This window comes from Sipha flava, unplaced genomic scaffold, assembly GCF_003268045.1.
Source record: "Sipha flava isolate LNK unplaced genomic scaffold, YSA_version1 216_pilon_pilon, whole genome shotgun sequence".
NCBI classification, from domain to species: domain Eukaryota; kingdom Metazoa; phylum Arthropoda; class Insecta; order Hemiptera; family Aphididae; genus Sipha; species Sipha flava.
Genome location: NW_020272841.1, coordinates 65,485 through 79,569, shown reverse-complemented (window position 1 = coordinate 79,569; position 14,085 = coordinate 65,485). Strand labels below are relative to the sequence as shown.

The 14,085-nt window shown below is 25.9% G+C and overlaps 1 protein-coding gene across 4 annotated transcripts; it reads left to right on the top strand.

Moving 5' to 3' along the window:
* The first annotated feature begins 3,163 nt into the window (after window positions 1–3,163).
* LOC112682943 (F-BAR domain only protein 2) lies at window positions 3,164–13,625 on the top strand. 4 transcript variants are annotated; one of them, XM_025553730.1, is made up of 20 exons: window positions 3,164–3,638; window positions 4,996–5,087; window positions 5,151–5,367; window positions 5,449–5,706; window positions 5,823–5,921; window positions 6,015–6,111; window positions 6,182–6,457; window positions 7,996–8,085; window positions 9,613–9,712; window positions 9,774–9,898; window positions 9,980–10,119; window positions 10,185–10,258; window positions 10,327–10,490; window positions 10,549–10,664; window positions 12,025–12,224; window positions 12,289–12,444; window positions 12,502–12,634; window positions 12,708–12,913; window positions 12,978–13,204; window positions 13,358–13,625. In XM_025553730.1, the coding sequence occupies exons 1-20, from the start codon at window positions 3,606–3,608 to the stop codon at window positions 13,444–13,446; spliced, it is 2,892 nt and encodes a 963-aa protein (XP_025409515.1). In that variant the 5' UTR covers window positions 3,164–3,605; the 3' UTR covers window positions 13,447–13,625. The 4 variants fall into 4 exon arrangements, with proteins under 4 accessions (XP_025409515.1, XP_025409517.1, XP_025409518.1 ...); XM_025553732.1 differs by having other exon boundaries at window positions 6,182–6,364; window positions 13,358–13,624; XM_025553733.1 differs by lacking the exon at window positions 7,996–8,085 and having other exon boundaries at window positions 6,182–6,364; window positions 13,358–13,624.
* The last annotated feature ends 460 nt before the right edge of the window (window positions 13,626–14,085 follow it).

The window sequence follows — 14,085 nt, the reverse complement described above, 5'->3', positions numbered from 1 at the left end:
ATCAGGGGTAATCCACGTACGGTTAAAATTTGCATTAAAACCGTAAAAAAAGTTACTGTAAATCATATTAATAATAACATTTACTAATTGATAAATTTAAACCAAGTAATTAAAATAATCTTTTTACAGAATATTGAAAGAATATTTGTATTTTTAAAGACATAAATCATCATAAATTTGGTATTTTTAAAAATATTTAGAGAATATATTGTTTTTTAAATGACATAAAAACATCATATTTTAAGGATTTTAAGAGAATATTAATCCGACCTCTATTAATAACTGTACTTCGTACATACATGTAAATAGGAACGTCTTTTGATAATTATATGTATCTATATTATACGACGGACTTTTTAATTCGAAACCTGTCGTACTTTAAAAATTAAATAATATTCCAGGCTAAGCATTTATTTATTTTTATATATAAGCTATTTGTTTATTTATTTTTATATTAATTATATAACATTTTATATTCAATGCCGACCCATTGATGATAACGTGTAAAGTTATCAAAATGCGTTTAAGTTTAGAAAATAAATTAAATATAACTCTATTTTTAACAATATCCGTAAAACCAATAGTAAATCAAAATTTGAGTCAATAAATGTATTTATGATATTTAGTATTAAAAAATTACCATTAGATCACATTTTATTGTGCATATCATGGTATTTTTTTTTTTTTTTAGGTATAACTAAATAAATAAAATATACTAAACATTTATGTATATATATGCAATGCATTAAAAATTATTGTAATACACCAATTTTAATTATAACACAACAAATAAACAAACGTTTTCTTGTACACGATTGTACTCTATATTCAACGGATGACAAGTTGGGTGAGTCGAATCAAACTACATAATATGTAGTATACTCTATATTATAGAGTAAACAATCAAAGTAAAACCTACTCTTATAGATTGTTTTAACTTTGAATATATTATGACGTAAATTGGTATTTTATAATTTTAAAAAAATAAATAAAACCAATAAAACAGGACTGTTGTAAACGCAAGCCCCTGCGGTTTATTACTCACCTAACATTATCGATACAATTGCGTCACTGCAGATATAGAAATATATACTCATAATTTATAAATGTATATAAATTAGCTGAACGCTAAATCTTATAGTAAAATTAGGCCTTGACCTTTTTAAATATGAAAATATTTTTCAATTAAACATCAAAATTTATCAAATTAAAACGTGTAAAAGTAACTAATATAATTAGTATAATCTTTTTCAGTTGTACCCCGCCAACCTATACATGTATTATGTAACGCTAACGAGTGCGATACAGTGCACATACATAGCTATCTATAAGGTATCAAGTATCTAGAATAAGTGTAACACATTTTAAGAAAATATATACAATGATACACTGATGGATCGATTTTAGATTCCGATTTTTACTTGAATACCGGTGGTACCATAATGATTATTTGTGAATGTCACTCGATGAACAAATCCGTATGCACTAGGTACCAATAGTATGTAACATGTAAATACAAAAACCATCGACTACGCGTAATGTACGATAAAAAAAAAAGGCCGAGTACTGAATAGATATTTTTACAGAATATATTATTATTATATTAATAGTTCGTGTATTCCATGGTATACGTAATTATTAACTATATGTGACCTTTCGTATTACATAACATCAAAACTACGTTGTTGTTAAATGCGAGCGTCAAGTGAGACATAGTAATTCAGTGCGTTAAGTAATATTCGTCCACACGTCAAAACCATTAATTATTTTCTATGTCAAGGCGTATTAAACTAGCAATTATTTTGGAATTTCTAATCCTTTAGTTGCCACGCTACGCCATTTTATATTTTATAGGAGCTCGTTAAACATTAATGAACATTGTCTCGAAATATATACATGAGAAAACCGCGTTTTTCAACTATCAGTTTTTCCTGACCGTTAACAATCAAACATATACATCATAAAAAACAGATTATTCTGTGATTTTATGGTTTAAAAAACGTTAATAATTAAATCTTATTTGTTAAATTTAAAATTATAATAAAATCATACAACATAAGCTTACAGTATAAGCTAACAGTATAGTGTACAGACAATTTTTCAAGATAACTTGGTGTAAATATACTTGATTATGAATGGTGTAAAACGTTTTTTAATAAGTTTTCATATGTTTTAAAATACAACATTTATATAGAGTTTTTAGCTTGAAACTACAATATATGCTAGTTTCCATTAAATATTTTACAACGCACAAATAGATCTAAAATTAATAAAACAAGTAATGTGAATTAAAATATTCAATAAAAATAAATAGTTAACTAGGTATATTAAAGAATATTTTATTAATTTACATAGAAAATCGTTTGACAGTATAATTAAATAACTAACATGTGTAACACTTAAAATAAACGTTGTGGTTTTAGGAGAAAAAATACACGTTATAATGAACAAAATGTCACAAAAAATCACAAACACGTAAAGCATAATGAAGTTCGAAATGTAAACTTGACTTTGTGGAAATAAAAATAGTGTACAAGTACTTTTTGTAATTTTCTTAACTTTATCTGAAATTATCTGTTTGTAATAAATATAAGGAAATGCTACAAACCATGGCCCTCTGACATTACTTAACTGCTTTAATATTTTAAAATAGAATAACATTTATGTATTAATTGTATGCCGTCGTATTATTGGTTGGTTATTTGTTTCTTCGGGTAATGGATTTAAAAGCCAGACGCCGCGAAGTACGAAAAAATATTAGCAAATAAAATCACAAAATGTTCAAACAAACGCTGCAATATAGGTTAAATTGGCCGACAAATCGAAAATATCCGATGAACTTGTTCGTATTTCAAGTGACTGCGATACATGAAAATATCCCGTCAGCCATTATACTTTGTAACAGCATCAGTACGAACGCGAATACGCCGCTGCCGCCGCCACCGCCGTAGCGGATAACGCAAACCCGCGATCCGGTCGCGACGCGCTCGTTTTCTTCCATGAGCTCGACGCGGGAGCAGTTGCTCCGATATCCCATCGATGACACTGGCCCCAACGGGCGGGTAACGCGGGCGGGCGCTGCGGCGTCAGGTGGACCGACGGTGGTAGCGGTAGCGGGGCAGTGACGAGTGGGCGTAAACCGTTTCGCGGTGATAGCGACCGATTTTTAATCAGTTCGTCTTCCTCCCAGCGTCCCGTAGTTCGTTTCGATTATTTTTCGTTACATTATTATTATTATTATTATATTTACTTTTTTTTTTTTTTATCATTCCCGCAGTCGGTTCGCCCGAACGACATTGTTAATAATACCATCATTATTATTATCCGTTCAATTGTCGTAGTCATTCATTTTTACTGCGCAATACATACCGTTCCCGTCGGCTGTGTGCTGGACGAGTGTTGCGAAATCGCGTTTACGCATTAACCCAACGCCCGTCCGCGATCACATCGTCAATACCGGCGACGATTTTTCTGCTGTCGGCCTGCGGCTCTACCCGCCGCCACCGCATCCGTCACGCGCGACACCGATCACAAAGACGTCGCCGCCAAACGTTTTCGTGACATCCGTTTTGGTTCTGGAATGACCAGTGCCTCTCGTCGTCACCATGACTGTTGTGGATTTTTGTGATTATTTTTGGGTAAATATTATCAAAGCTGTACAGCTGTAATCACCGCGTACATCGTTTTCATCATTACGTTTGCTCCTAGCTTTTTGGGAAGTATCTGTCGTATCCGAACAATTGTATATTTTTGGAGTGCTCGGTTAAATGACTTAGTGAGTCAGTCCTGTGAGTTGGTTTAACCAACGAGTTCACTTTAATGGTTTTATTGTTAGAGGCTATAAAAAGTATAAAAACAAAAATTGTTAGTTCAATTTCTGTTCAATACGCTCTTCTTGCATATTTCATAAAGATAAGATAAAAAATTAGTTCCTTGTATATTTAGGTTTTCTTATCACATTCAATCATTAAATATTGGTCATTATATACAAGTATTTTACTTATTTAAAATGTAAAAGATTTTATTTACCATACTATTGGATATTACAGTAAATGCCACTTATTAGACTCAAAATCGCCTGGAACGATCCGGATGTATTCAAATATATAAAAAAAATTCAGTTTTAAGGTTCAAATTTTGTAAGAAAAATCTTTAAAAATTAACTTCTATGTTACTAATTATTTATTGATATCATAGTTGAATCACTATCAAACAAAGACATTCTAAAGGCCATAGATTTGTTGAGGAGAGCTGCTTATCAGTACAGCAGTATATTTCCAAAATAGTTGAAAATTATAAAAAACAAATCACAAATATTTTTAATAAAGAATAAAAATTGTATTAAATAATACATATTATGTAATATCTTATATACAGTTAAAACAAAAAAGTAAATTAGTAAAAATTAAGTAAAAATGTAGTAAAATAAAATTAGTAATTATATTCAGATTTTTGTTTGTATCTTTTTCCACTTTACCTATAAGATAAATTCAGTTATAAGACTCACTTTATGCTGGTTTCAAAGTGAGCTTATAAGTAAGGCTGGGATTTTGATGCAAATGCATCTTTTCTTTCTAATTTCCCAACACGTAGGTGTGTAAGCAGAAATGTGTTTTAAGTGATACTGATTAATTTAATATTTTTTTGATAATATTTATATATATATTTATAGTAATAATATTTCATTTATTTTTATTTCATTTTTCTATTTAATTATAAGTGCATATTTTGTAGCATATGTGTGTAAAGTTTTTAATTTTAGTGTTTTAGTACCATAAATACATTTATTATTAACTATTATTGTTTATAAATTATATTAGGCAATGATTTAATTGATAAATTAAATTTTAATACTTTTCATTTTAAGAATATAAGTTATAAAAATGAATGTAAAATTGAGTTATATTGTGATGTAATTGTACCTATATGATAAGTTATTTGAAAATGTAATTTTAATCTCGTTAAATTTATCACTATATGAATATCTTGTTTTAGGGTGAAAAAAATAATGGATTTGATATTTTGTACCATAATATGAAATATGGCTTAATAGCTAGTAAAGATTTGTCAGATTTTTTGAGAGAAAGGTAAGTTAATTTTAATTTTTTAACTGTTTCTTTTTTTTGCTAATATACATATTTTATTTGCAGAACAAATATTGAAGAAACATGTTCAAAATTACTTGCAAAACTATCTAAACAAACCAGTAACAGTTCAGCAGCAGGAACTTTCAATCCTTTATGGATATTACTACGAGGATCTATAGAAAAACTCACCACATTACATTTACAGATGGTACATAAAATTTGTGAGCTAGTAAAAGATGTTACAAAGTATACTGATGAATTACATAAAAAACATAAAACTGTAAGTATAATTAACAAGTAAAAATATAAAAATAAATTTGTCACATTTTCTTTGTTAACAACAAATAATTCAATTTATTAGGTTAAAGAAGAACAAAGTGGCACTTTGGATTCTGTACAAGCCATACAATCAACCACTTTGGCTTTACAGAAAGCTAAAGATACATATGTACAAAAAGGTGGAGAACTAGATAAACTGAGAAAAGATAATGCTTCTGCCAAAGATATCGAAAAAGCAGAACTAAAATTAAAAAAAGCTCAAGATGATTATAAAGTATTAGTTGACAAATATAATGCCGTGAAAGAAGAATTTGAAAAAAAAATGACTACAGCTTGCAAGGTTAATATTGGTTATATTTTTATTAATTTTTTTTATACACATGTACATTATATATATAAATATAAACTACACTGAACCGTATATTAAATATTCAAATATTAAACAATTCAATATAGATTTTTCAAGAAGTTGAAGAATCACATTTAAGACAAATGAAAGATTTTCTCAACTTGTATACTGAGTTAATTGAAACAAATCATGAAGAAATTGGAAAGGTTAGTTACAACTGAAGACATATTATAAAACTTAATTAATTACCAATGTATTTTATATTAAAAAGTAATTGTAAGTATAATATTCTGCATTAGGTTCATTTTGAATTTAAAAAACAATGTTCAGAATTATCAGTAGATAAGTTATTACAGCAATTTGTTTTAACTAAATGTACAGGATTAGAAAAACCAGGTACTATTAAAATTAATTTCTCAGTGATTTATATGATTCTAAATGATTTATTTTATTTATTATTTAATAGAAAATATTGAATTTGAGGAAGTATGTCTAAATAGCACATCTAATATTATCAATCAAGTACCTGATTCATCAAGTGATACAAGATCAATCCAAGGAACCAATTCACCAGTGTTAACAAGTACACCACAAAATTCATGTGCCAATAGTGTTGCATCTGAAAAGCCTTCTACAGCAAAACGTGAAGGTAATAGCGGTATAAGGGACAAGAAAGATGCTACCAATTACCAGTCCTCCAGAGCAACATCCTTACTCAATATCTTCATCTCCAACTCCCACGGTATGTTCATTAAACAATAAATTTTTTTCAACCTCGCAATTGGCCTACCAGAACAGCTATTTTAGTAGAATTTTTCTGCACCGTACCAGCAATCGGTAATTAAGTATCTTTTTAGTTGCTTTATACAATTATATTATTTTGTATACTAGTTAGTATGGTTTGACCATGTCCCCTTAATACATTAGTGTTAATTTTCTTAGATATTTTTTAATAATTATTTTACCCCAACTTAATCACCACATACATTTCAGAAGTATATTTTTTTAAACTTGATATTGCCAACATTATTTTATAGTATACTAAGTGTATATTTTATGTATAACTTTATAAAATTTCGCAAGAGAATAGTGACCACTAAAAGTGTGTCGGTTAATTTCTATTATAACATATAATTGTTGTGGTCTTTTATCTAATTTTGTTTATATTAAACTCATAATTTTGTAATAAAAATTATAACTATAATTAAGAATCAAGATTTAAGAACTCAACTTAGAATTATATATTAATTTTTTTTTAATTAAAAATGTCCAATAATATCCTTGGTTCTTGAATTAAAGAAGAATAAACAATTACATTTCCATATAATTACCTAGAAATAACTTCACATATTATATTAATTTTTGAGTGTATTTATTATTGTTTTATTATCTCATTGAGTATAAAAATATTAATATTGCACTGTTAAAAAATTCTAAAACTCATTTTAAAAGTAATAAATTAATATAACTTTTTCCTATAATATAAACAAACAAAAAAAAAAAAATGTATTATACAATTAACTCAATTAAAATATATTTTATAATATTTATTGATGGTTTACATTAATGTGAGTTATAATTGCTTAATAACTGTGTTCTGGAATTCTGTTCAATGTTGATAATAGTTTTTAATTTTTATAGGTTATGAAACTACTGAATGTAGTTAATGTAATAAAAATAGTATACTTTTACAAATCTTCGTCTTCTTATCCTTTATCTTTATCCCAACTATTTGGGGTTGGCTATATTTGTCCTAATCCTTCACTTGTCTGGATTTTCTACATCCCCTAGTACACACTAATGGCCATCATATCATTCTTAATCGTATCCTACCATATATTTTTTGGTCTTATTTTTTTTTCTTTTTCTTCATATCTTTTTAAGTCTTTATAATAGTATACTTTTACATATAATTATACAATATTTTTAAAAAAAAATTATAATAAATTAATAACTATAGAGTTAGTTAAATAATTTAGTTTTTTAAATTGTAACTATTAAAATAACAATAGATTAATTTATATAAATTATGTCTCAGTATTCATACTATTCATATTAGTAATTTATCTTATATTAATCTCTTACCCATTTTTATTTTTACTATGTTGTTTTAAATAACACATAAATATTAAAATAACTAAATTTAATACACACCTTATCTGTAAAATATCTGTATAATTCATTATTGTTCTGCTACATTATGATTTATGCATGTTTCTTTATTTATATAAATTGTTTATAAGCTTTTGTGTTGTTGTTTAAGTAAAAGCTGTGTTACAGGTGCTTTTTCAAAATCAAACAGAACTGTCAGTTTAAGTACTGATCACACAGCTTATTCACTTCCTCAGAATTCCATTCGTGGATCAAAATGTAATTTTTATTTATTTTTATTGATCCTTAGGTATGAAGTTTCTTGCATGTTTGCATTATTTTTAGTATTTTCCTGTAGATATGAAGTATTCTTCCTTCTAAAGTGCTATTTTTAAATCAATTAGTTCTTATTCTTGATGCCTGCTGTCCAAACAAATATATGAATATAGTAAGTTTCAGATAATAAACTTTAACAAAGTAGTTTATAATTATTTTACTATATAATCTTTTTCGTTTTTATTGGATTATATTTAAAATATGAAGTATTTAATTAGGTACATACATTAAAAATTATATTTTGTTGAGCACATTTAAGTTATTATTCTGAAACATATTTTATACATATATTGTTATTAATATTTCTTTTAAACTTCTGAATTAAATAAAATATATTTGTGGTTTAATGTTGTATAATTTGATATATTTCTAATTAAAATGCATTACAATGTTCATTAAATAATATATTTATAATTAAAGATAATTCTTTTCAGAGTTCATTAAATTAATAAAATAATAGTATTTATAATTATGTCTTTATAATCTATTATTCATGTTACAATTTTATATTAAAATTTAAAAATCTGCTATTTAGGTGACATTTTTTATGTTGGCAATAATATTATAAGATTATTACTATTATTAACCATATGATGAAAATATAAATAAATTAATTATATTCGTATTAAGGAGAATGGTCAAATAGTATACATAATTTTTTAATTTGTCATGTAAACTATTTAGCAGTTATGCATCAATCACAGTTCATTTTTGGTAAAGTAAAATTATAAAAATCAAACTAAATTTTGTCCTTTACAAAAATTAAAACACTAATTTCACTACATTTTATTAAAATAGGTTCTAGTTGACACTATATATCTCTATATTATATACATACATATATATTTGGTATTGGTTATTATGAACGATATTAATTGCTTCACATTATTTAAAAAACTTAATTTTATTTTTTGGACTGTATATGCATTTATAAATTAATTTATTCATTATTACAGATAGATATGCTTTAAAACTAAATAAATAATAATTTTTATTAACATCTTTATATTTAGCATGATGCCATACAAATACATACACGTACACAAAGTTCAAGTAAACCTATTACAAGATAATTAAATGTATGAGGCTATAAGTATATTTTAATTCCGTGTAAGCTAAGAAAAACCTACAAAAATGAATTTCTTTTTTGTCCTTTTTATTATCCTTTGAAATGGCTTTTACTGTTGCATTTATTATTAATTATTATATTATTTATTTATGAATTGTTATTATATTTATTTTAGCTGCATGTTGTTCACAGTTATTTTATTAGTTTTATGTTTTAAATTGCATAGTATCATAGTGCCATATACAAAGATAAAAAGACAAAAGTCTATTAAAAAAAAAAATATATATTAAAAAATACTCTTTCTATAAGTATAATATTAATTTTCTTTATCTTTGTATTGAGTACTCAGTAGTAAACACATTATGAGTCATAAAGTTAAATAATTGTCTGTGTGTGTTCAGGGTTTTTAAGGAGTAGACGAGACAAACGTAAGGAAAAGAAAACTAAAAAAAAGAAGGATACAAATGGTGAAACAGTAGGCAAGGAAGACAAATCTGATAAGTAAGTTCGAAATAAGTTGTAAAAAATGTTGTAGATTACTAAAATGTGCTTCTAAATTTAGTGAAGAAAAAGAAGAAGAAGAGTCTAAGAATTGTACACTAGAAATTGATGATGAAGGATATCGTATACAACCAACAGGACAATGGAGCGTTGACAAAGGAAATTTTTTTTCATCATCAGATTCAGGTATTTAATTTTTAACTGTTGTATCTTTGTCATGAAAGTTTACTGAATATGCTTAATTTAGTATATTGATATAATTAACAGATGAGGAGACTGATAAAAGATTACATGTTGAAATAAAACCATTAAGCAATGGATCAGGTCCAATAAGTGCAAGTGTTGATGAATTAAGAGCTACTGTTGAAAATATATCATTATTACCCTTGGGAACACAGACTTTAAAGGTAACTTTGTATAAACAAATTATATATATTATTTTATCATATTCTAATTTTTTGTATTGATTAAGAACCGGCGAGGATCAGGTAATGATGATGGTACAATGAAACGTTCTAAATCGGTTTCACAACAATTGAATTCTGTGTAAGCATGATAAATACTGTATTTAATTTACATTACAAACATTTTAATTAATTCAATTTATATTTCAGAAAAGTAAGTAATGATCTGATAGGATTGAATTTATTCCAATCAAGTGACCAGGCTCCTAATCCAGTTCAACAGTCTAATTCATTGAATAGCCCTACTTTATCGTTAACAAACAAATCAATTTCTCCGCCTAATGTTTTCCCTGTAATGTCGAGATATGCTGCAGGTATAAATCATAAATGTAACCAACTTAAAATACAAATTTTTAATATAAAAATATTTAGATCTAGGTGATTTATTCTTTGAAGATCTTCAACAGTCCACTCCGAAACAAGTGTCTCAGTCTACAACTCCTCCATTGGGTTCTATCTCTATACCTCGTCCACCATCTAGACGTGAGGTAATCAAATAAATAATAATTAAATCGATTTCAAATTGTTTCATTTAAGTTAAAAATTCATTGCATATAGATAATAAAAAATATTTTTCTCTATACATCATGAAAATTATTCAACTTCATTGAAAATAATATTTATGCACTTGCAAATATTTTTAATTAGAACAGTAGCATTTCTTATTAGTTTTTTTTTAAATTGGGCATTAAAAAAATGTATATAAATTAAATGTTATTATATTTTAATTGCTATACGAAACACATGTATATATATTCTAATTACATTCTTTTATCATAGATTTATTTGTAACTTTCTCATAAAACATTTACTCATAAAAATGTTTTGTATTTACCTTTTTTATTTACCTTTGGATATTTATAAATCCATTCTGTAATATTTTATAGAGCCTTTCCAAAAATGTCTTGTGTAATTATTTAAATATAAAATTATACAAGTTTAGTGATAATCAGTTTAGGGCTAGGTCTTTCATTGGAAATAATATTATTTTTTTTCTTTTTATGAAAATTTAGAAAATTTTTAGTATTTCACTAATAATTATGTTAATAATCATCAGTCTGAATAATTATTAAAATGGCTTTCTATTTATAATTAAACTTATATATATTAATATATTATAATTTATTAGTTTCAATTCATACATTGAAAATAAAAATAGTAAGGAGGGTCGATACTACTTTTTATCAATAACCGATGTACCGATATAAAACCAATACTCGAAATAATAGTCACAAGTAAAAATTAAGTTGATTTTTAATATAATACATAAAAAAACTTTTTTTGCCAAAAACCATGAACTGATACTAAAATTGTTTTTTGCGGTATCTGTTCAAATATCAGTTTTGAAAATAAATCGATACCACCAATATCAGCCCATACCACGTATCGGCTCTAGGAATGGCTCACCCCTAAAAAATAGTCAATAGAGTATTATTCAATATAGTGTGACAATAAGAAATACTATTAACTAATCGCCACACTGTTTTATTTTATACATAGCAAAACTTTGGAAAATATCTTAATGACTTGAAATTACAACTTATATTTCTTTTTATAATTAAATGTAAAATAACATTATAACTATACTATAATATAATCTTTTAAAATATATTTTATTGTTATAATAATGAACATATTTAATTTATATTTGTGTGTTAATGCACAACTTGAATGCATGCCACTGAACTAGAATTTAAAATAAGTACTCAGACAATTTCATAATTTCATTGTAACCTAAAATTATTTATGACATTGTTATTAGTTCAACATATGTTTATGATCCATTATATAATCTTACCTTTCTATTCAATAACATTTAAATATAATAATGCATGTCTCTATTTACAGAATGGACCACGCAATCAACTCAGTCCAATTAGTATTGCCAGAACAGATAGTGTGACAAGTCTTGAATTCCGTTCTTCTGGAGTCATAGGTCCATCCAGAGGACCATCACCATTAACAATTGGATTGTCTGACTCTATTCCATTGGCTGTTGCATTTCATGAAATAATTCATGCCTATTTCAAAGGATCAAACGAATCAAGGTATTTACTGATATGTTAATAAAAACTTGTGAAAAATAAAATACATAAATAATATTTGTTTTAGATGTCAAGTGAAAATGTTTGGAGATATGATGGTATCATTTCCTGCTGGTATTGCAAATATATTAGCTAATAATCCTAATCCAGCAAAATTGTCTTTTCGATTGAAGAATACTATGAGAGTGGAAAATATCCTTCCAAACAAACAACTTATGATAATGTAAGGAAGTATTTTATATAAATATAATTTATAGTTTTATTAAATTCATTGTTACAGGGATAACACACTTCCAGCTGGTGATTCAATTATTTATGAATTCAATATGCCTGCTTTAACATCATTGTTGCGTAAACAATTTGAGCAAAATCCTACGGCATCCTATTTTAATGTTGACATTCTTAAGTATCAAGTTAGTTACTGTTATTTTATGTTAATGATCAATTATTTGAAATTTTAATTATTTTAAATGTTATGAATTTCAGGTGAAACTGCGTAATACTGCAGCAGCATCATGTCCGTTCCAATTAGTTTCATTTTATAAATGTAGTAATAGTTATACAGATCTTAAAATTGACTATAAATTTAACAGTCACTCTATGAGTGTTCCTCTGCCTTTACTCAATGTTTCAGTATCTGCTAATTTAAATTCAGCAATACGTAATATGCAGTCGAAACCAACTGCACAATGGTAAATCAATTTACACCCATATTATGTTTTATTAAAAATTACACACTTTTCTTTACATATGTAGGCAATCTGATACAAAAACTGTAACTTGGAAGTTTGCTGAACTTGCTCAATATTCTGAAAGCCAGGGTTCCGGTTCATTAAAAGCAAGATTTGAGGTTGATAATTTGTGTCCTATATCCACAATTGTAACTCAATTTAACTGTGAGGGTACAACATTGTCTGGAGTAGAATTTGAATTAGCAAGTACTGGTTATAGAGTTTCATTGATCAAAAGACGTTTTGTCGCAGGTAAAATTTTATTTACTTATTTAGCTATAATATTGTTAAAAGATTAATATTACTTTTAAATAAAAAAATATTAATTTTTTTTATGAAACATTTGAATTTAAATTGTTTTCTTTAATTACGAATAGTATAAAAAATATTTTGAATAAATTTTAGGTAAATATATTTGTGATGGTGAACCAGATCCAAAAAGTTCTACTCAACATTCCACTGTGTCATCAAACATTTCTTGTTCAGACTGTTAACAATCTGTTTCATTTATTATTTGTTTTTATATACATTTATAATGTTTATTATCAATCTCATGTTTTTTGTTGGTAATTTTTCATAATTTAAGTGTTTCGTATCTTTTGTTTTCATTAATATTTCTAACAATTTTGAATCGTTCTCAGTTTTATTTGTCGTTTCCTACTCATTACATTTGAGTAACATTTAATTAAATATTCAATTACATTTTTTGTTTGTGAAATTATTAATTATCATTTTTAAATTAAAATTGAAAAATATAAAAATATTGAGAATGTATATGTTATTTTATATAAAAACATTTCAATTTTTATCAAACGACAATTTTTTTTTAAAAAATCAAACTTAAAATGTATTATATTTAATAGCAAAGTATAAGAATATTTTTACTATTAGTTATTTAATTAAAATGCATATCTAAAGATCTTAAACCAACAATAAATATGAAAGATTTAAAATATTGTTCTTTGGAACTTATGCAGGGATAAATAACTATGAATTTGCTGACTTTTGTTTTTAAAATTCAATGTTTATCAAAATAATGATTTAATCATTTAAACTTACATATTTTTACTTCTTAGTTCTTAGTATTTAATAGTATTACATATAAAATTAGCAATAATCAAATGTCTTCTAGT

What these genes read in the sequence shown, in the direction of transcription:
- LOC112682943 (XM_025553730.1), top strand. Translation starts at nt 3,606, where the DNA reads ATGACTGTTGTGGATTTTTGTGATTATTTTTGG. An exon ending in ATTTTTGTGATTATTTTTGG is followed by an intron (nt 3,639 to 4,995) that starts GTAAATATTATC and finishes ATCTTGTTTTAG; the next exon opens with GGTGAAAAAAATAATGGATT. An exon ending in TCAGATTTTTTGAGAGAAAG is followed by an intron (nt 5,088 to 5,150) that starts GTAAGTTAATTT and finishes TTTTATTTGCAG; the next exon opens with AACAAATATTGAAGAAACAT.